General features: G+C 38.2%; 1 protein-coding gene and 1 long non-coding RNA gene across 2 annotated transcripts; one reads left to right on the top strand and one right to left on the bottom strand.

Moving 5' to 3' along the window:
* Positions 1-8602: 8602 nt before the first annotated feature.
* LOC129778383 (protein unc-45 homolog B) lies at positions 8603-16657 on the bottom strand. The gene is made up of 4 exons (XM_055785255.1): positions 16185-16657; positions 15892-16021; positions 14473-15828; positions 8603-10267 (listed from the first exon to the last, which is right to left on the bottom strand). Exons 3-4 carry the CDS (start codon positions 15805-15807, stop codon positions 8750-8752), a joined length of 2853 nt encoding a protein of 950 aa, XP_055641230.1. The 5' UTR covers positions 15808-15828; positions 15892-16021; positions 16185-16657; the 3' UTR covers positions 8603-8749.
* A 274-nt stretch (positions 16658-16931) lies between these two features.
* On the top strand, positions 16932-17731 carry LOC129779893 (uncharacterized). The gene is made up of 3 exons (XR_008743793.1): positions 16932-17167; positions 17226-17407; positions 17471-17731. It is a non-coding gene; the product is annotated as an uncharacterized LOC129779893 (long non-coding RNA).
* The last annotated feature ends 4195 nt before the right edge of the window (positions 17732-21926 follow it).

Raw genomic sequence — 21926 nt, 5'->3', positions numbered from 1 at the left:
AAAGATATTGATCAATATATGTAGACTCCAATTGATAAAGCTAGTTCACGTTTATTGTACTTGAATGATTCAAAGTATATCATTAAATTTCAATCCGGACATTTTCCAATCTTTAAGGCTATTTATGAATGGATCGCCAAATAATCGTTGTTTTTTTAGCAAAACCAGTCATTGATTATAGACCACAACCAAAGTTAATTCGTTTCTAAATATTAGACCTCCGAATGATGTATTCATGTTTTCTAAAGATTTATTAATAACCGGAAATCAAAGAAAGATCAACTATTTCCCCTTTTGACTTTTGAATTTTTTCAAAAAATTACTGATTGATCGATCTATAAAATTGAAACCAATAAGTTTCTTTGAAAAAAATATAACACTCTTAATTTGAGTTCATTTTTCATAGTTTACATGGTTTAGAGACAAAAGGCGCTGTATTTTTGATATTTTTTCTTGATTTTTTAATATTATACTTTTTTTTTCATAGCATATCCTAAAATCAGAGAGCAGTTTTTTTGTTTTGTGAGTTATGATTTTTCGCAGTTAACATGTTTTCAGTCTTCGTTCATTCCTATGTGACTAGACTATCATATGCCTACATTGATAAGACAATCTTATGGTTTCTAACAATGCACATGGAAGATTCGGAATAAAATTAGTTCATCAGTTATATTTTTCATTAAGCTATCTGCGCAACCAAAACATGTCAACTTTGAATCATCATAAATCAAATACGTCTGTCTAATTTTTGGATATAGCTTTCAAGAAAAAATATAAAAAATATAGAGCTCTTTGTCTCTAAACCATGTAAATTATACAGTGGTGGGCAAAAAAAAATCCACCCCATTTGAATCAAAGTTTTTCAATATTAAGAGTTTTTTCAATCTTTTTGGTATTCCAGTCAATACTACATAAAAGTAGGTAATTAGTAGACGTTCCTCTAGGAACATCATATTACTTACCTAAGTGAAACAAAAATCCGAAAATCTCATGTGTTACAATACCCTGAAGAGATTATCTTTAGGTATACATACAGATCTTTTAGACGGTTTGGTACGATTTGACGGGACTACTTCTTTCGGGAACATTGAGAGTACAAATTGAAAAACTGAACATTTATCACTTCTCAAATTCTCCATTCCGAGCGCTTATTTCTCGGTCATTTTTTGGTGAATTTACAAGATGTCGATCTATATTGCAATCGATTTGAACACTCCCTATCAATTTAATACAATATAGATAATTATAAAATTTCCAATAGTTCGTGTTTTTAAATGACGTTGCAGTTAGAACTTCTAATTTCCCAAGTATTTGTATAGATCCCAATGCGTTCTCTTAACACGGAATAATCGGCATAGTCCATGTTAGAATATTGCGGTCTACACAATTGAGGCAGCCGACCGGGATAGGGGTTCTGACAAACCGATTATTGAAGACTATTCCTTTAGGGACAAAGCATATAAATCTCATTTGACAATTTTTGGGCAATAGAAAACAACATCCCATTCGCGGTGGCTATTGTTATTGAAACGTTCAATCTTGATTCAAACCAATGATAGGACTACGAAGAGCTAATCGAGAAAAAGGAAAATTCGGACTATCCAAATATAATTGATGAGTCTACCGATCTGGGAACAATAAAAATTTTAGCTGTTGTCGTTTGAACTTTTGATTAAAATAAGTTTCAGGTGGAAAATACATTCTATAGATTTATCATCGAGTTGCAGAATGCGGATCACCAAATACTTACGATGCGATTGTTTGTGATTTTTTTTAAGAACAAACAGTGGAATTGAATATTCTGGATTTATCTGCAACAAGATTGCTCTCACTGGAATCCGTTGTTGAACCTGCCCTACGGAGCTTCAACGAACTTAACATCTAAAACGAAACCAAACAACGAAACTAATTTTACATCATTTGAACGACTCGACGAGCAAATTTATTTTACTTTTTCAACTAAGGTTTGCTATTTACTTCACCCAGGAAACAAGAACTTTTATCTTACTCTCTGGACAATATTTGCCAAATGTTCGTTGGATTTGAAGCTGTTTAAACAGGGCGAGAGCAGACAAATGACCATTTGCTGCAATGAATTGGCAAACGGTTGAACAAGAAAATTTCAAAAAATACAAATGAAAATATAAATACATACCGTTTAATTCATTTAGCATATTTTTATCAGAATCTGTCCTGATCCTAAGCAAATGGCTTCATGTCAATTTAATATTCCCTTTTCATTCGTTGGCAGTTATCCAGTGTGCTATCATTCCAAGCCTTACATTTATATGTGTGCTCAAAAATATCTTATAATAAGGGTATTTACGTAGCGCATTGCAAACAAGCATAAAAAATGCAACTGTTTATACTTTCATTACGCCTCAATGAAGCATTGGTTTTTTACTACAATGTTAATGTTTACTGGCGCTACGTGGATACCTTCAACATCGTATAATAACTATGCCAAACAATGATAATAAACTTAAATTATGGCTAAAAATTAGACTTATAAATTCAATACAGATATCTATACAGATTTTCTGAAAAAAAACTAAGATAATAAGGTTTTTTAGGTCGAAAATACAGGCATATGATATGGTAGTGCTCCCGTGGCCGAGTGGTTAGCGTCCCACACTATCATGGGTTCGATTCCCGTTCAGGCCGGGGTTTTTTTCGTCAAAGAAAATACATTTTCACAATCGGCCAGTAACGTTCAATTGGTCGGAGCTCTGGACAATTCGGTGGATTGATGTTTTCCTCGGCGAATTGGATATTATTGTCTGAGAGCTACTAGAATACTGGCTTAGCGTAATGTGCAGAAATCCGGCCAGAAGAGAGGGGGAGACTGATGCTTTTTATAGAGGGGCAGCAATCTTTTCTTCAAGCATTCATCTTTATAAATTTGAGCATTAATTGTTTTTGTGAAGAAAAAATTATAGGAGGTTGTGTCCAAGATACGACCGCATTGTTGACGTAGAACTACGCTGTTATTTTATATAAGTCGCTTGTTTATAACTTCGGATATTATTCTATAATGCTGAGAAATTTTAGAAACAACTGCTTAGTAGAATAATCTCTGAAATGAATCAGTTGACGATAATTGATTGATGATTCATTATTGCTCTCGCAAAACAATACACTAGCTGATCGTATGTCGCAATTTATTTAATGTTAATGCATTGAAAATTCACCTCGAACGCTATTCCGGTGGCCTTTTTCGCAATTGACATAGACTCGGCTACAGTCGATAATATACATGTTGCATCAGCATCATTATTCCACAATATATCTATATATTCCACAATATATATCAATATATCTTTCGCACCGCTTGGAAACAACAACAATGACAACACTTGCAAGTATCAAATATCATGCTACATGTTATTTAGTATTGCCTGAAAGGAATCGCCTCACCTCTAGGCATCGTTCGTACGTAACCCAAGCGTCAAACAAGCGTTCACCATAGCATGCATACAGAACCATACATTTTTTTTTTTATTAATCCGTTTATTTTTACAGGCTCAGTTACATAAGTTTAATGGAGCCAAACTCTTAACTATATTTCAACTAGCATATATCAACATGTTGTTTCCTTAATTCTATGGTTAATGAAATAGGAAACCGATTACTCGCGGTCGACTCGAGTTTAGAAGGGTGACACATTTTCATTAGGAAAAGGATGGGATGTAAGGAGATGTGTGTTTACACTCGCACTCACATTCACATTCACATTCTCATTCACACTGATACTTCACACTCAATTCTTAAAACTATCCTTACATCTAATATGTATTTACAATTTAACTTATTCTAATGTTAGTAGGAAGGGAACCGATAGCTCGCGAAAGACGAAAAGGAGGGGAAAAGGATGTATGAACAATCACACTCGAAGATCGATAGCTTTAAGGAAAACATATATTTGGGACATGTAATCAAGGTCTAACCGAGCCAACACATCTCTCACCGGCACATTGGACTGCTTTCCTCCAACCCGAAGGGAGTTTTCTAAATTCGATCTGGCGACAAGATACAACTCGCACGACCAAACAACGTGTTCGATGTCGTGGTAACCATGGCCACAACCACAGAGATTGCTGTCGGCAAGATTAAAACGAAAAAGCAGCGCGTCTAACGAGCAGTGATTGGACATGAGTCGGGAGAAGGTGTGAATAAAGTCCCGACTCAAGTCCAGACTTTTGAACCACGGATTGAGGCTAACCTTAGGGATAATTGAGTGGAGCTACCGGCCCAATTCATCTTCGTTCCATTTGCGTTGCCAGTTAACGATGGTATTTTTACGAACTAAAGAATAAAATTCATTGAAGGCGATTTAACGCTGATGTATTTCGCCTTCAATTGCACCTACCTTTGCTAATGAGTCAGCCCTCTCATTACCCGGAATTGAGCAATGTGAAGGGACCCAGACAAAGGTAATGACATAACAGCGTCTGGATAAAGCACTCAAAATTTCTCGTATTCTCTCAAGGAAGTACGGCGAGTGCTTTTCCGGTCTCACTGAACGGATAGCTTCGACAGAGCTAAGACTATCCGTTACAATGAGCCATACATTGATGGCATGAAACTACTAGGAATATAAACACTTCTCATCATTTTGCGCTATTCTCAAAAGAAACGCTTCTGTTAATATTACTGGCCTCGAAAATAGTTGCATTACTTTCTCATGCTCGAGAGAATTGCAGCTGTCACCCTTTGTGGAGGAAGTTTTGATACTGGCAAGCAACATCTAATCACATACAAAATTCCAGAACGACATTTACTTTCTTGGTGACTAAAAAAGCGAAATAAACTCTTTTTGTTAATATCAACAACCTCGAAAACAGTAGCATTGCTTCATTATGATCAAGATTAGCGCAAAGGCACGCGAACTCAAATAACTTATAACATTCCAATAAAACATTCAAGATGCTTGGTATTCCCCAAATATTTTTTTGGTGCACAACCTTAACGCCTGCTTCGCCATAACGTCAGTTTAATGCATTGATGCATTCTCAAAGGCCCAACAAAGCCCTCATAATGCCGGAAAACAAACAATGTTAACTGATTGGAAAAAGACTGAATTATGCCAAACTGCTTGTACTATGCTGTAACACCCATCGATGCGAATTCGCTGATGAGTTTGTCAAGAGCGACCGCCTTCACCACCAGCGGGGGGAGCTTGATTTTGGTCGCTGCCTGGGTAACGGCGTTTACATTTTTGACCGACGCGCCGAAGTCGCCTTCTTCGCTGTTGTTCGATGCGGTGTCACACTCGCGAAGGCTCGGTTCAGTGCGAGCGCTTTTTACTACACCAACTTCGCGTGCATCATTAGATGAAGCTTGCCTCGAAATTTTATTGCCTCTGACAATGCGTTTGTTGACGTGGGACTACGTCTAACCGGAATATATGGAGGGTAAAATGAAAACCTAAACACAGAACATGCAAGAAAAAATGAAAGATTAAATGCTTATAGCTCGAACATTTCGTACTGGATAGGAGAGATGTTCGCATCACTTGATAGGGAATATTTCTACGCAACTATCGCAACTAACAAAATGTTGTTTTTCATTAGATAAACAATTGAATAACTGTAAAATATTAGGCGTTATCTAAACGCCCTAACTGCATCGTTTTGATTGGCCCTATTTACGGTTTCCCTAACACAGCCATCAAAACCAAGCAGCCTTGGGGAAATCGACATTGCAAAAACATGAAAGTAGGGGGACTTTTGTTCTCATCGAAAAATGTTCCCTAACACAGACTTTAAAACCAAGCAGCGAAATCGGCATTGCAAACACACGAAAGAGCCTAGAGGCGAATGAACTGAAAAGTTTAAACCCTCTTAAAGCCAAAAAGAAGAAGAAGAACACACGAAAGTAGGGGGAGCTTTTGTTCCCACCGAAACGTGTTCCCTAATAGAGATTTCTAAACCAAGGTGCCTGGAGGAATCGGTATTTCAAATTCATACAAGTCGGGGGTATTTTTGTTCCGATTGAAATGTGTTTCCCTAACACAGACTTCAAAACCGAGGTTTCTGGGGAAATCGGCTCTGCAAATAAATGCAAACTGCGAGTACTTTCGTCCTCGCTTGCCTTTGTGCAGAGTGGAATATGTCTGTCCTAACATGATCTTCTAAACTTAGGAACCTGGGAAAATCGTGCAGACACTAGAAGCGAATGAACTTCCCAGTTTCAAGCAAATTCGAGATTCGAGAAGTATGTACACTTTTGGGATGTAAACTTCAGAGGGAAATGTAAAATAAAATAATCGTTTGATAATTTTTTTTTGTCTTTATTAGAAAGATTTTCAGCCTTAGGCTGGTTCATCAAACGTTTGATAATTCTTCCGTACATATATTTTGTTCTAGTCATCATACCAAACGTAAAAGGTCCGTCATTAAATTTACTTGTAACGAAGAACAATCAATCACAATAAATAAATTGACTTTACATGGCATTTGTTCATTTTTTTCACTCACATAGCAAATATATTGAACTCAATTGAATTTGGAAACTGTTTCATTCAATCAAGAATTTAATCAATACAAACGAATAATTGCTAAGCTAAGGTAGTTCCACGTCAACCTTGCGGTTATATCATAGATATAACCCACTCATTTTTTTGCAAGGATCGAGCCTGCCTTCCTCTTCTTCAAGCTCATCACACACCACGCGAAGCGTCCAATTTATGACGCGGAAAGAAAAACATACGATACGAATAACGCGAAATACAAACAGAAAAACCAAACGACGATATCCAAGTTGGATTACCACTGGTGGGGTCCAATCTCAGATCGAAGCGCAGCGAAAGCAAAATGAACTGGATTACCCAACAGTCCGATGCCGATTGAAAGTTTGCTTCTTTCTTTCTTTATTTTTAAGAGGCTTTAAACTTTGCAGTTCATTCGCCTCTAATAGTTTGCTTCAGCGAGATCCACTGTTTATACTCTAGGCAAGTATTCCCCTTCATTCTTCTACTTTTCCTTTGTTCACGGAGACTTTAAATCCTACGATTTCCCCTTCGTTGGTCGTCGATAAGTTGCTCATTATTGACAGCTCTGTTCGGGAAAGCACACAAATGGACAGAACAAATGTATGGGAAAATGGAAACGCTTAAAGTTTTCGTGAATTTTAACCATTTACAAACCAGGGGATTCTAATGTATATTCTATTTTATGTATATATAATGTAAAATAAATCAACGATACTGAAATGGCAAAATGGTCTACTAATTACCATGTTTTACGTAGTATTGATTGGATTACCGAAATTTTCTAATTTTTTTTACTATTGATATTGGAACACTTTGATTTCATTGGGGGTGGATTTATTTTTGCGCTCATCACTTTAAGGTTACGATGGGTAGCATACAGTGCTGTCTGCGAATATCGAATGGATTATTTGATCTATTTGAGTCCCGCAGGGGGCTTCGCCACGTTGATAGTCTCTCTTGTCTGCTATTCAACATTGCGCTAGAGGATGTTATGAGACGAGCTTGCGTGGCACTATTTTCAACAGATCGAATCAATCTGCTGCGCTGATGACGTAGACGACGTCGGCAGAACATTTGACACGATAGCTAAACATTACACCAGACTTATGTACAAAGCAGAGAGAGTTGTACTGAGGATCAATGCGTCTAAAATCAAATACATGCTGGCTTCCCGGTCCGAGCACGACAGGGCACGATTTGGTAGTGGTATAGTGATCGACGGTGATGAGTTCAAGGTTTTGTCTACCTTCGCTCAATAGTAATGTAATCATACCAGCCGCGGAGACGCATTATTCATGGGTGTCGTGCCTATTACGGTCTTCACATACACTTGAGGTCGAACAGACTTAGCAATCGAGCGAAATGTTCCATGCACAAAACGTTCATAGGCCGGTTGCCCTCTACGGGCACGAAACGCCGACACTACTTGAAGAGTCATAGAACGACGTGTGTTAAGAACCATGTTCGGGGTGTGCAGGAAGACGGCACATGGAGGCGAAGGATGAACCACAAGCTCACGCAACCTACTGGTGAACCAAGTATTCAAAAAGTGATCAAAGCTGAAAGGATGCGCTGGGCAGGACATCTTGCGAAAATGCCGGAAAACTATCCTGAAAAAATGGTCTTCTTGGAAGGCGTTAACGTTCCCTGTGGAACTTTTGCCGTCTCAACATATGCATTAACTAGTGTCATTCATTAATACTTAGTTGAGATCTCTTAAGCCAAATAACACGCCTTGAATGTATTCCGAGGGGCAAGCTCTAGAATACGCGTGACCACAGTGCAAGTCGGAGGAAATTTCTTTGACGTAAAATCCTCCGTCCAGAACGGGAATCGAACCCGAACACCCGGCGTGATAATGTGTGACGCTAACCACTCGGCCACGGGTGCACCCAAAAAATGGTATTCATCGGGAATCATCGACTAATACGCGACAACGAGGAGCGCAGCGAAAAAGACCAAGTGGAACAGGAATTGGTAAGCACGGGGTTCCCGCAGGATTGGAGATATATCCACAAAATGAGTTAATTGGAGAAACATTGTGAATAAGACCATGTTGTAAAGACGTTAAGCCAAAATAAATCAATAAATAAAAGTCAAAACACATCATACGATTTATCGTTACAAGAAAAAAAAATTGTAACTATTTTATTGTCAATTCATAATATTAATCATAAGTACGAATTTTCAAATGACATTTATTAAAATAATAAAAAAATACGAAAAATGCCGACTGCACGGAAACCTGTCAATCAATTATTCTTCAATTGACTCAAGCGCCGCTTCTCGATCATTCTGCTGGAAAACATCCGGTAATAGATCCGCATCTTTATTTTCCTCAATCAGTCGATACTCTTCCGCCACTTTGAGGCACTTTTGGGCCGTTTCAATGGCCTTGGCACGCCTTTCGTCGTTCAGCTGCGTTACTCCATACAACATACGCAATAAATCCGTATCGAAGATTTTCTCAGCGAGAGATTTGCTCGTATTCACTATGTTCAAAATAATCACCAGACCACGGTGCTGAACATCTGGACTTGGATTCGCCACAAGTGTATGGAAGATGTCCAGCCAAGCGGCAGGCGTGAACATTTTTTCGCAACTTTTTTCACTTACACCTGTCAGATAAGCCAATGCTCCGGATGCAGCCATCGCAGTATCTTCGTCTTCCTCTTGCGTAAGCAACGCCAGAAATTTAACTCGATCATTCTCTTTTTCGTGAAGCTTCACAACGTCCTCAGACTGCACCATGTTACAGATAACCTGAGTGGCAGCGCGTCTGAGCAATACATGGTCTTCTGCAATGTATGTTTCGATTTTACTGATACCCTTTTCCTTTATAATACGCTGTCTTGTGGTCTCGTTCATAGATGCAAGATTGCAGAGAGCCATCAGAGCTTCGAAATTCTCCAACGATGAACAGTCTGGATGAAGTTGGTTCAGTAATGGCCTAATCACTTCCAAATTTCTCTGACCTGGAAATGCAACCTCCGGATTGATAGTAATTCCAATGCGGGACAAAGCCTGGGCAGCATGCCGTTTCCCGTTAGCTGTTCCCTTGAGAGATAGGGGGAGCAAAACTTTTGCACCCCCTTGTTGAACGACCTTACCCCGCACTTCTTGTTCGCTACAAAGTGCGTTGAAGACACGGGCAATCATTTCTTTGCTGTTGTCACTCTCGGTTTTGCACAATGCTACCAAACCCGATGTAACCCCTTCGTTTGCTAATATAATAATACGACCACTAACGAAATCAGGATCATCCAGTTCGTGCTCCTCTGGGATGTGATGCTTAGCAAATTTGGCCAGTTCGACTAATTCCGGTACGATTTCCTGTTTTTCATATGCATTCACCAAATTCACCAGTGTTGTAACGACACCATATATTGCCGATTGATCTCCAGTTTTCGCCAACTCGATTAATCCTTTGATAGCTGCACGGTCCTCAACGAGTTTCTCCTTTACATCAGCATCTAGCGTTAGGTACGCCAAGCCTTCGGCAGCAAACTTCCGGATGGACTTGTCCTTGCCTGGTTTTATAAGAAATTTGCGACAAGCTTCCGCCAGCTTCTTAGTTGATCCATCAGCGAACGGACGGATCGACGCATCCAATCCACCCGAGCTTCCTAGCTTGCAGAGACCCACCAGCGCACGGACACGAATTTCTTCATTTTTCGAGGTGTACAGCTTCTTTAGGATTTCTGCGCCGGACTGAATAAGACCCTTTGCTTTGTCCTTTTTTGAGGCAGCAGCGATGATACATTCGCAGGCGACCTGGAAGAATACAAACGATTCATTACTTAACAGCAACCGAACGGTAATCAAACTTAACACATTCGAAATAATTGAAATAATGATGGTCCCACCCTACGAAGATTTTAGCTGGACGAGTTATCTTGAAGATAAATCAATATTACGATTTCCCTTTATAGCATCACACTAAACCAATAAGCAAGACGGACTGGTTTTGTCACAGCCATAGAAATTTTACCAAATGAACAAATTTAGGCATTGCGTAAGTGCATTTCGTCCATGGTATGTCATAAAAATTTCCAACCCAAAAAACAGGAAGTGGATTATATTTGTGGTATAACCGCAAGATTGACGTAGGACTATCGTTGATTTAGTGATTTGTTTGAAGTTGAATCTAAATCCATTCTGAATGAATGAATAAATGAATATTTGAGGGACTTCGAAAACGAGAGCGTTACGTTGGAGGCACAAGGTTTTATGCATCCAATATTGGATACGAAAATAATTTACTGATGGAGACGAATAATCTTTAGAAGCTTTCCTGTTAATTGCACTTGATTGAAAAATCACAAAACGAAATACCTTTGATCGCAGTATTATATGAATAGAAAACATTAAAACAAACTCTTTCGCTTGAATGTAATTTTCAATTCCAAGAGGAACTGGCAAATTATTTTTCATCAACGATAACATCTTTCCGGATTCTTCTCGAATGCTCGATAACCACCAAACGAAAAGAGCTCCGTGGCATCACTCACCTCCTGATGGATTCCCAGGCGCTTCATGATACCGTTCATCAACGCATTCATGATGAACGAAGTTAGCTTCACCACAACAGCGCAACATGCTCCAATCGCTGTTCAATTATAACTGAGTGGATTGCCGAGCGGCGCTCGCTTATATACCGATTGGTGATTTCAATAGCCTGTTTTGAAAGCAATTTTAAGGCTATTGAAACGAGTTTTTGGATCAAAAAGTACCTCATTCCCCTACAAAGGTTTGAGCTGGACGAGTTATCTTGAATATAATTGAATGTTGGAATTTTCCTTTATAGCATAAAACTGAACCAGTAAGCAAGATAATAATAAAAAATAAGAAGAAAAAATTAACTGGTTTTGTCACAGGCATAGAAATTTTACCGAATGAACAAATTGAGACATTACGTGAGCGCGTTTCGTCCATGGCATGTCAAGAAAAATCCTTGACCGATCGAGAATTGAACCCAATGCCTATGTCCATATCAGCCATGAATTTACTAGAGTCTTTCCGCTTCACTAGAATCCCGATAACGGTCTGCTGTGCGATCGTTCTCGAGTCCAGATAGCTAAGCAATCTGGACTCTCTCTTGAAAATTTATTTCTCTTTTGCATATGTTCATTCCGCTTTCCGCATTCCGCTCTTTTGCATATGTTCATTCTCAGTTTTCTATGTCTGTTCACGCGCGCGATGCTCAAACTATTGTAGACTTCACAGTAGTTTTAAAATAAATAACAATTCAACAACTAAAACTAGTAAAATACCATCATTATTATAGTCTTCAGACATTAAAAACAACAAAAACCAGGCGCACAGATACACATATACGCACAAAAATAGTAATCTATCCGTCAATACTTCGTCAATCCACACCGTGCACAGACTATAGAACAGGTTACAAGTCTAAATCATTTTTCAAGAACTCCTTGCAATTAGTTCGGAATGTTCTTATGTTCGATGTTGTCTTTGCTTCAGTTGGCAGTGTGTTGTATAAACGGTAGCCTTTATAAAAAATTGAGTTTTGGGTACAGGACATCCGGAAGTTCATCATTCTGAGGTCACTTGCTTGCCTTGCAATATTTTATACGCTGAGTATATAACGCGTAGACATTTTGTCTTTCGAATGAAGTGTTCATCATACCATTTCGTTTAGTTGTTTAGGGACTATTAACGCTCTGAATCTCGGTCTCCGGTGTAACGCTTTCGTTTTCGAAACTTTGAATTTACACCCAGGTATAGAAATGAAAGACGTAGTCCTACGTTAAAATCCTTAACCGATCGGGAATTGGACGCAATACCTATGTCGGTATCAGCCGCGAATTTACAAGAGTCTCCCGCTTTACTAGATTCCCGATAATGGTCTGCTGATGTAATCGTCTCAAGTCCACACAGCTGAGCAATCCCAAGCTTTATTCTATCGAACACTTGAGTCCCTTCATAATCGGGGTGCAAACATGTCCACTGGAACTCGCAATCAGATCTGATCTGTCACAATTCAGAAAAAAATCTCGTTATAATCATATATTTAACAGATAAAATTACAAGTATTCCGGTTGGACTATCCCTAGCACCAGTCCAGTTGCTTCATTAGACTTTTCAAATGAATTTTACTGACACTTCAGGAACTTCATTACTAAGGAACACACATGTCCATCGGAATTTGTAATCAGATCTGTCACAACCCAGACAAATCTCGTTATAACCATCTACTTAACAAATGAGTTTACGAGTATTCAGATTGAGCTATCTCTAGCTTTATTCCAGTTCCCACTTCCGACCCATGGAAATGAAACTTCATTTCTGTACCTGGTTTCAATAGTTTAAGAATTGCTTTGAAAACAGGCTATTGAAATCACACAAATCTGTATATAAGCGATTGCCCGCGCGTAATTCCACTCAGTTAAGATTGCGCAGCGATTGATGTGCGATCACTGGGATGTGTTTCCCTGACACAGACTTTAAAACCGTGGAGCCTGAAAAATAGATGCAAACTATGAGTACTTTCGTAGGGGGAATGCGGTTTGAATGAACAAGGGTGGTAAAATTACCCGGTGTTCAAATTTCAATCAATTAACTAAAAACCAATTGATGTTTCCTGATTATCCTATTCTTAGAACATATGTAACTATTAAAACACCCTGTTATACATGAAACCAGTGTTTGGAAATATCTGTTTCAAATCAATCTTTTCAGTTGAATTTCATACCACATTCGATCATTTTACCATTGTATTCGGGAAAATGAACCAACGCCAAGCCTCACAATTCCAGTTTCGTTCGCGCTCTCTTTCGTTCGCGCTCTCTTTCGTTAACATACCAGTTCATTCAATATCAACATCGCTCCCGGACACTGACAAAACGGTAAAATTCGTTGAGGAAGAAAAGAAAGTACAGAAAAGTCTTAACAGTGACAATAAATTAGGATACCGCCGTGGAGTGTGAAGGAATAGATAGTGAAAGTCGAGGAAGATACGTTTTTAAATTGTTCAAGCAAGCAAGGTTGCCGTCTCAATTAAAATGCTTTCATTTTACATAGTGAATATGCAATTCCAACTCCACTGGTCAGAAATGCTTCGAAAAACTCCATTTCCTATCTAAAAAAGGACTCAAATTTCGAACACTTAATTTCTAAAACTAAATTTACTGAACATCAATGCTGTTTTAATATCTATAAATATTGTTAAATGGAATGGTATACACTAAAAAATATTGGGGTTTTCATTATTCATGTATTTATAACATTGATGTTCAGTAAATTCAGTTTTTAACTCCGCCGGCAAATGACGGATCTCAATAATAGCATTTCCGAATAAGAATCTGAAACTATTGAGAACCAAAGTAGTGGATCTAAAGCCCCAAAAAGGAGGATGGGGTTTAAACACTGCCGTTAACAGAGCCTGTGGAACACCAGGGCACCATCCACAATATCGTCTGCCCCTGTTGCAGTAATGAGTGTAGAAGAGTATGAAATACTGAGCGACACACCTGCGGATGTCCAGTCCTGCTCCGACTCGCTGTGAGTCGCTAAAGGATGACAGTGGTTATTTGTTAGATATTCGATGACAGGATGACAGTGGTTATTTGTTAGATTTTCATTGATTTTCCTGTTTTAACTTGTTTTTCACATTGTGTTTTGTTTGTTTATATGTCCAATTACAGGTCACATTCGCCTATAATGCGACACTGATTGGTGCCTCGGTAATTAGAGGCAAATCACTGTATTTGAATACCCGTTTTTCTCAACAATTTTAAATAGAATTTACAAGCACAAAACACATATTATTTAGTTATTCTGTGATTTTTATGTATAGGAAAGCTATTTAGCTGTCAACATATCCTACAAAACTAAAACACAATAATACCAATCCACTTTTTTCACTGCAAGTTCTCCACAATGAAAACAACAACCAAAGGCCAAAGGCTTCAAGGTCCTTACAAAAAAAAATATGAAAATTTCATGCAATTACGTACCTTCTGCTCCAACACGTCGTCCGATTGTGCCATTACCAAAATCATTTGCATAATACCCTCCCTTGATATCATTGTGTTACCCACTTCCAGAGGTCCAAGCAGCAGCGCAGTAATTGCCACTGTGACGCGTACTTTCGATTCGTGGTCCGGCGTCAATAATTTATCTTTCACGAAGTCCGCTATTTGATTGGTGAACACTTCGCGAGCCGCATCGTAATACATATTTTCGTAAATACGCGCCAAACAAACGGATGCAATCGTACGAGAAGAAGCGGTAATATTCATCGCGCTCTCGTATTTATACTCCTCCAGCTCGGAGCAGACTTCCATCAGTCGAACTAAACCCTTCATTTCGACTAACTGTTCAGCCCAGTCGAGCGTTTTGTAGTGCACATTACGAATGATTAGTTCCATAATTGCATCACGGGCCAACCCCGATATCGTACGCTCAGTGACGGAATAAACTAAACAGCTTAGGAGGGTGTCGATCAACTGCTTGTTCGATTCAACAAGATCTTTGTCAGGTTTGGAGTCCTCTTTATTTTCCATGCCGGACAACGAATTCAGGACGGTTTGCATGCAGTGCTGAGATGCCGTAACTCGATCTTCTACCTCGGTATCAAGAATCTGCAGAAACCATGGAATACCAAGCTCCTTGATGACCGTTTTTGTTCGATCCGAACTCCTAGTGCACACCTCATCTATAGCACGAATAGCGTTCGTGATTATATCATTGTTCTTCTCAACTTTCAACAACTTTCCGATGCGGGTCACCAAACCTTCCTTCAACATTGTTTCAGCTCCTGCAGTCTCTCGAGCCAGCACTACAATATTATTCATCGCTTGCTCCCGTTTTTCCTTTATCGCGGCTAAATCAAAAGCGATTTGGAACATCTGAGCTACCTTGTTCGAAGTTTGCGCCCTTTGACGAACTCTTTCCTGAACAATGGCATGTAATCTCTCCAGATGTGGTTTGATAGTTTTATTGTTCGGATCATACGTATGAATTGTTCTAAGATCTTTGTACGCTTCCTCGAACTTCTCCAACGCTTCATACGCCTGGGATCTGCGAAACAATGCTTTCGGATCATTTGGACAGCCCTCCAGCGATTTACTGCAATCATCTAGTGCTTTGCTGTATTTTTCCTGCTTGAGATATGCTGCAGCACGATTCTTATAGAAAACGGGCAACTCTTTTTGCTTCTCGCCAAACTTGATTGCTTTCGAGTACCACGAAATCGCCGCATCCCAGTGTCCATTCTTGAAATCTTCATTGCCTCGTTCTTTGCACACAGTAGGATCTTCTTGCTGGTTTGCCATTGCTTCGCTGACCATTATTCAAATGCAATTCAAAAACTGAAACGTTCACTTAAACTTGTTAGTTCCTTTTAACGTTCAACCATCTCACAATGTACTGACTTGGTGTTGTTTCTTTACCAGATCTTTTATAAGGATTCTCAGACGAAAATACCACTTAAAATTCTCGATAATTCCTTCTGGTTCTAGAAGTGCACTCCTCGAAGCGAAAACGTGTGACTTGCTGCGGCCGCTGTGCGAGTAGAAAAGAGATGTAGAAAATTCGGATGAAAGTTGGATATATTTAGAAATAGCCGCGTGAACATTCTTAAATGTATTCGGTCTAATTATGTTAGGAGCAACCGCTTGCTTGTATTTCCTTTGGACAGATTCAGTGGTATATGTAATTACCTTACCTAATAAACAAACTGTTTTCGGTAATTAACCAAGTGGATGCTTTTCTGATTCATTTGAACATATGTTGCTTTGAAACTGAAACTCAATGTTCTATGTCAATCAAATTGAAATCTACTACCGGTTCTTCAATTACAGATGCCCGGATCACTTTTAATATAACAGAATCAGTTTAACGATGTATATCTTTTTTAAGATTATTGCATTCAACCCCTGAATTACTCCTTCAATTTTCTGTTTTTGTGTGAATTGCGTACCAAGGGGATGTCCCACACTTCAATTTCTGCTGTCAACTTCGTTTGTGTGGGTGTTAAATGTACACATGTTATTTTCAAGGCGCCTAGAAGTATATCCTAAGGTGAGGCCGTTTCGTCACTAAGTTTGTTAGGGGAGCGGTATATGAAAACAGTACGAAGGAAAGCAGAAGGGGAATTATTTGCTTGAAACGTGAAAGAGACGGACTGATCACGAGCGAGCTTCGGCACTAGCGTATTGTGTTTTGTTTACAAACAAAACACAGTAGACTTCCAAGATGGCTGAAGAGTGGTTGTAGCAAGTTGGCCCACCTTAGGATATAATTCAAGGCGCCTTGATCGTAATCACAAACATCAATACCCGAGTAAAAAAACTCTGTAAAATTGTTCGATTACGACTGAAAGTCGCATTTACACTCAAATGAAAACTTAGGCCATCTACACACTAGGCAACCTAAGTTGGAAAGCAACTTAACGAATCTGTCAAAAAAGTTGAGAACATGTGTAATCAAATGGGAGCATACACACTAGGCAACTGGCAACTTTGGTCGGACCAACTTTTTCGATTCAACTCAGCATGTCGAGTCGCGCGCGATTTGTGTCGGCAACCTTTTCGTTCAATTGCTGTTGACGTTTTGATTTCTGCGTTCATTGAATTTCAATATCTGTCAGTGGTGATGCAAAACAGTGTTTACAATATTGGCGCATCTGTTTCTATGAACGAACGAGATGTAAGTATTTTGCTACTTTGGTTTAGTTTATGTATAATATATATTCGTTTGACGTTAGGAAATGCCATCAATATGCAAGTTCTCTTGATATACCGTCCGGGAAGAGTGCTGAATTGGTCAAGGATGCGTATAATATTGGAGATTGAGGAAGAAGCACAGAATCCGCTGGATGTGTTTTTTCCAAGTTAACAGCAATTGTTGCTGTCTGTTGTTATCAGCGAGCCGAAATAAGTATGTTAGGTAAATATGTCACCTTTAGCTTGATGCCGTCGGTTATAATAAAGATTCAACAAATACCAACAGATAGCCTAAGATTGGATAATTCTGGTCAGATTTCCCGGGAAACCGTTATCATCCCTGATTCTCGATTGTACCATGTGCGAAGGTGCGGTCTGCGAATATGTGACCCCTGGGAGAATTTTTCATATTTAGCGTTAGTGTATACATAAATCATTCTTTAGAAGAATTGTTGAAAATTTTTCTGTTTTCTTTATATAATTCTTTTCGGCTGTATTCTTATTTCAATGATTTTTTTATGTTTGTAAATATTGTTTGCTGGTTTGTGGTATTACTCCAAAGAAAAATAAATATATACATCCATTTTTTAGAAATATTTAGAATTTAGAAAAAAAGCAGAACCCAAAAGAAATTCTGAAATCTATTGTACACACGAAGGAATATTAACACAACGGTACATTTTTTAAATAAAAATGGTATTATTGTTTGATATATGAGATGAAACACCTTCGAAAAAAGTACATCCAGGAATGCCAGATAAGCAGATTTTTTTTCTGCTATAGTGTAAATTGTATTTCAAATGTGCCCTTTTGATTCTATTGTAGTTTTAAGAAGCCGCGTATGCATTCAATTTGATTCGATGATTTGTGAAATTGAGTTTTTATTTATTTTTTCTTTGCCTGGTGTCAAGAAAAATCCCAAGTAAAGTAGTTTTTTTCAAACCAATTTTTCATAATTTGCTCTCCGTATGATTTTTTCGGCAGTTAAATAAATGGTATCTCTGCCAGCGATTAGGCAGTTTATGATGATGGATAAAAACTTAACGAATTCATCGCGTTCGAGTTGTATCAATGTGCAGAGCTGAGTTGGCGATGCGATTGACATCGCCAACATAGATCGGGTTGCTGTTGCCTAATGTGTAGACGGCCTTAGGGTGCTTATACACTGTTTGTCCGAAGTTAAATATTTGACACTTTTTGACAGATAAAATTTGATCAACGTGTACTGATCAAAAGTATTTGACACAAAGCATGACAAGCAAATATTTAGTTATTGAATGCCTAACATTTTATTTCGTTAGGCATTCAATAACGTTCGATGTTTGGGATTGTTTGCCATTGTTGATATTTAAAAAAAAACAAAATAGTGTTTGTACCAAACCAAATTTTATCTGTCAAAAAGTGTCAAATATTTGACCTTCGGATAAACAGTGTACGGTCACCCTTGGTAAATATGGTTTATTTACGAAACAAAAATACTAATTCGTTCATTATATTCTCCCGTGGTGGAAATTATGTAGATTGTGTGTCGATTATTCATTGATATCGTGTATTTATTATATGGTCGGTGTTAAGTCAGAGCGGATTTCGAGTTATCGAATGCATTAGGTTAAACATTTAGTAAGCCACATTCCACAAGAATTAAAAAGTTCTAGCGACCATGGATGTAAGTGTCGATCAGTGAAAAGGAAATGTTCAATCCGCTGTTCTTTCCTCCAGACTAGCGGTGAACGGGGGAATATACAGAACGAAGTGCCTACCAGAAGTTGCCGCTTTCATGAGGATGTATCAAGCGAAGGAGAATATGGTTTTAGCCGTACCTGGTTTCGGTTTATTATGCAAGAGATCACTGGAGGAGATGGACCGGCTGAAGATAAGCGTTGTACCGAAGGCCGCCCAGCTGCGATCGATAAAAATAATTATGGACAAACCTCAAACAGAGGATCTACTACAATAATTTCGTGGCTAAGATGGAAAACCAACTCATCGACAAGGCCACTAGATAGCTGAAGAACAAATTAACATCCTTATTTTTATCGGCAATGGCTGAGGTCTACCAACTGGCGTGTGATATCCACCGAACCTAATTCTGGGCATCTGATTAGCCCTCAGCGGTTTAATCTGAGTTATAGTGAACCACGCAACTTGAGATATCGTGTACGCCAGTTTGAAAAAACTAGTTCGAGAAAAACTTGTTTGAAGTGTCAAAGCTGCAATAGATTAGATACTACATCACTAAAATGAGTATGTTCCTGAATGAAAAAATATGAAGGGCCAGATTTTCGAATACACTTCACGATGGAAACAAAATGAAATGTATCCGCGATGATAACGGTACGATGTTGACATCTGGATATGAAATTAGTTTCCCACTGAAGCTTGTCATTATAATATCAAATTATCTTCAGATAAAATGTTTCTATGAGATTATTATACCACATGAAGAAAACAAAGTTTTCCATTGACATTGAACACCAGTTTGATACGAAAAAGTAATTTTCATTAATGATTTTTATTTTATTTGTGCTCATTCTGCCTGAAAACTCATTATTATCTTCGACACTTCAATAACTCGTAAAACGTAGTTCAGTGGCGTGCCGTTGATTTCGTTTCCACCGGGGCTCTGGCAACCCTATCCCAACCAATACAAATTGAGCGTAGGCAGCATAAACAGGGGGCTCACGTATTGTTTACTGTTTTGAGTCATATATGTTCAACATTTGATTACGTTGGATAGTTTCCTTTGGCAAGCGATGTTTGGATACCCATCCGGAAGCTTTCTTGGCGATTTGCAATTAAAATCACTGCTTGAGAATCGCGTGGAGCACTTCATTTTTAATTTTAGGTTATGATTTCTATGCTCATGATTTTCTATGCTGACTACAAAAAGGCGGCCATCTCAGCAATCCCTTGGTTTTCTCCGTGAAATGTATTCGAGAATCAGGCCCGAAAAATATACTCCATCGGTGTAAGGCCACGGTGACACTGCCTGCAGCTTTTTACGAAAATAAGGCTGCACGAAACGCATACAATCGTCAGAAGTAAACAACCACATATAATTGTATTGGTGTGGTTACATTGCTTCCCACTTGCTCCGTTCGAATTCGTCAGTTATCAAAATTGTTTGTTTCTTTTCGTCAGTTATTGCACAATCAAGTTTTCGTGCGTACTCCGAGCCAATGTAATCTTAGGCTAGCGGTGACGCTGGATGTAGGAAAGTGGTCGTTCGAATTGTATGTAATAGTGAAAGTAAACAACCACATTGAGTTGTATTGGTGTGGTTACATTGCTTCCCCCTTGCTCCCTTATAATTCGCCAGTTTCTATCGAACCAAATTGTTTGTTTCTCTTCGTACAATCAAATTTTCGTGCGTACCCCGAACCAATGTCACCTTACCCTTACCCTAATACTGTACTCCAACTAGTTGAACACCACCACCGTCAATATTTTTTTTACACCGTTTCAATTCGCGCTGACGGCGGAATGGTGTCGACATCTGGACACAACATTAGTTTGTATGAGGCCAACTATTCTCTATCATATTAGTCGGCAATTTTAAATTGCTCAAATTTGTATGAAATTTTTTTGTTGGAGTTATTTACCTACTAGAGTTACGTTGTTCTGACCCTGAATTTAAACTATTTTCTATGAATTTTCAGATATTCTCACCAAAACTTACCATTATAATATAAAGTTATCTTAAGACACAATTTTTGTATGACATATTCTCACTACTTGCAAGCAAAAGTGATTTTCATTTACATAGAGTACTAATTTGATTTTGGAAAAATACTTTTCATTTATAATTATTATTTGGAAAGTGTGTTCATTTCTTCTGCAAACTCCTATTGACAAATTTACGTTGGATTTACAACCAGATAGCGCAGCGAGTAAAATGAGGATGTTTTGTTTTTTTGGTATGAAATTTGTTCAAATTTTCTAGAAAAATGAGAATTTATCTTCAAATTTCCCGGTTTCATGTATTCTTTCCACGCTGAAAAGGTTAGAAAATCATAATTTTACAATGTGCTATGTGTATTACGTGGGATGGCTTGTAATAAGTATTGTAACTTTAATTTTTTTCAACTAAATAAACGATGAATAGGATGTTTTGCGCTTAAAATACTGCAAATCCTTCGCGTATCGGTCCCTACATAACCAATGATATCAGCCAATTTGATGTGATATCGATTTCATCGCAGTTATCCATAGTATCAATAACCGGTATGCATTATCAAACTTAAAATTTTCGAAGACCACAAAAGTGAGGGTGTTTGTTTATTTTACGCACTGAAAAGCAAGATTCGGTGGTGATTATTCATTTTATTTCAATTTAGATTCATTTCAGCCATTGAATGTCGTCAGTATATGGTAAGAAAGTTGGAGTTTTGTATATTTACGATGGTTTCAACACGCGATTTGACCAAAGTCATAGATAATCTTCGAAAATTTTAAGTTTGATGATGCATACCGGTTATTGATACTATGGATAATTGCGATGAAATCGATAACATATCAAATTGGCTGATATCATTGATTATGTAGGGGCCGATACGAGAAGGATTTGCAGTATTTTAGCGCAAAACACCGTATTCATCGTTTAACTTAGTTGAAAAAAATTAAAAATAAAATACTTATAACAAGCCATTCCTTGTAATATACATAGCATATTGTAAAATGATGATTTTCTAACCTTTTCAGCGTAGAAAGAATACTTGAATTCGGGAAATTTGAAGGAAAAT

The sequence above is a fragment of the Toxorhynchites rutilus genome, chromosome 3, assembly GCF_029784135.1.
Source record: "Toxorhynchites rutilus septentrionalis strain SRP chromosome 3, ASM2978413v1, whole genome shotgun sequence".
NCBI lineage: Eukaryota > Metazoa > Arthropoda > Insecta > Diptera > Culicidae > Toxorhynchites > Toxorhynchites rutilus.
This window is presented reverse-complemented; position numbering and strand designations above follow the sequence as displayed.

What these genes read in the sequence shown, in the direction of transcription:
- LOC129778383 (XM_055785255.1), bottom strand. Translation starts at nt 15,807, where the DNA reads ATGGTCAGCGAAGCAATGGCAAACCAGCAAGAAGATCCTACTGTGTGC. An exon ending in ACGACGTGTTGGAGCAGAAG is followed by an intron (nt 10,268 to 14,472) that starts GTACGTAATTGC and finishes GTATTCTTCCAG; the next exon opens with GTCGCCTGCGAATGTATCAT.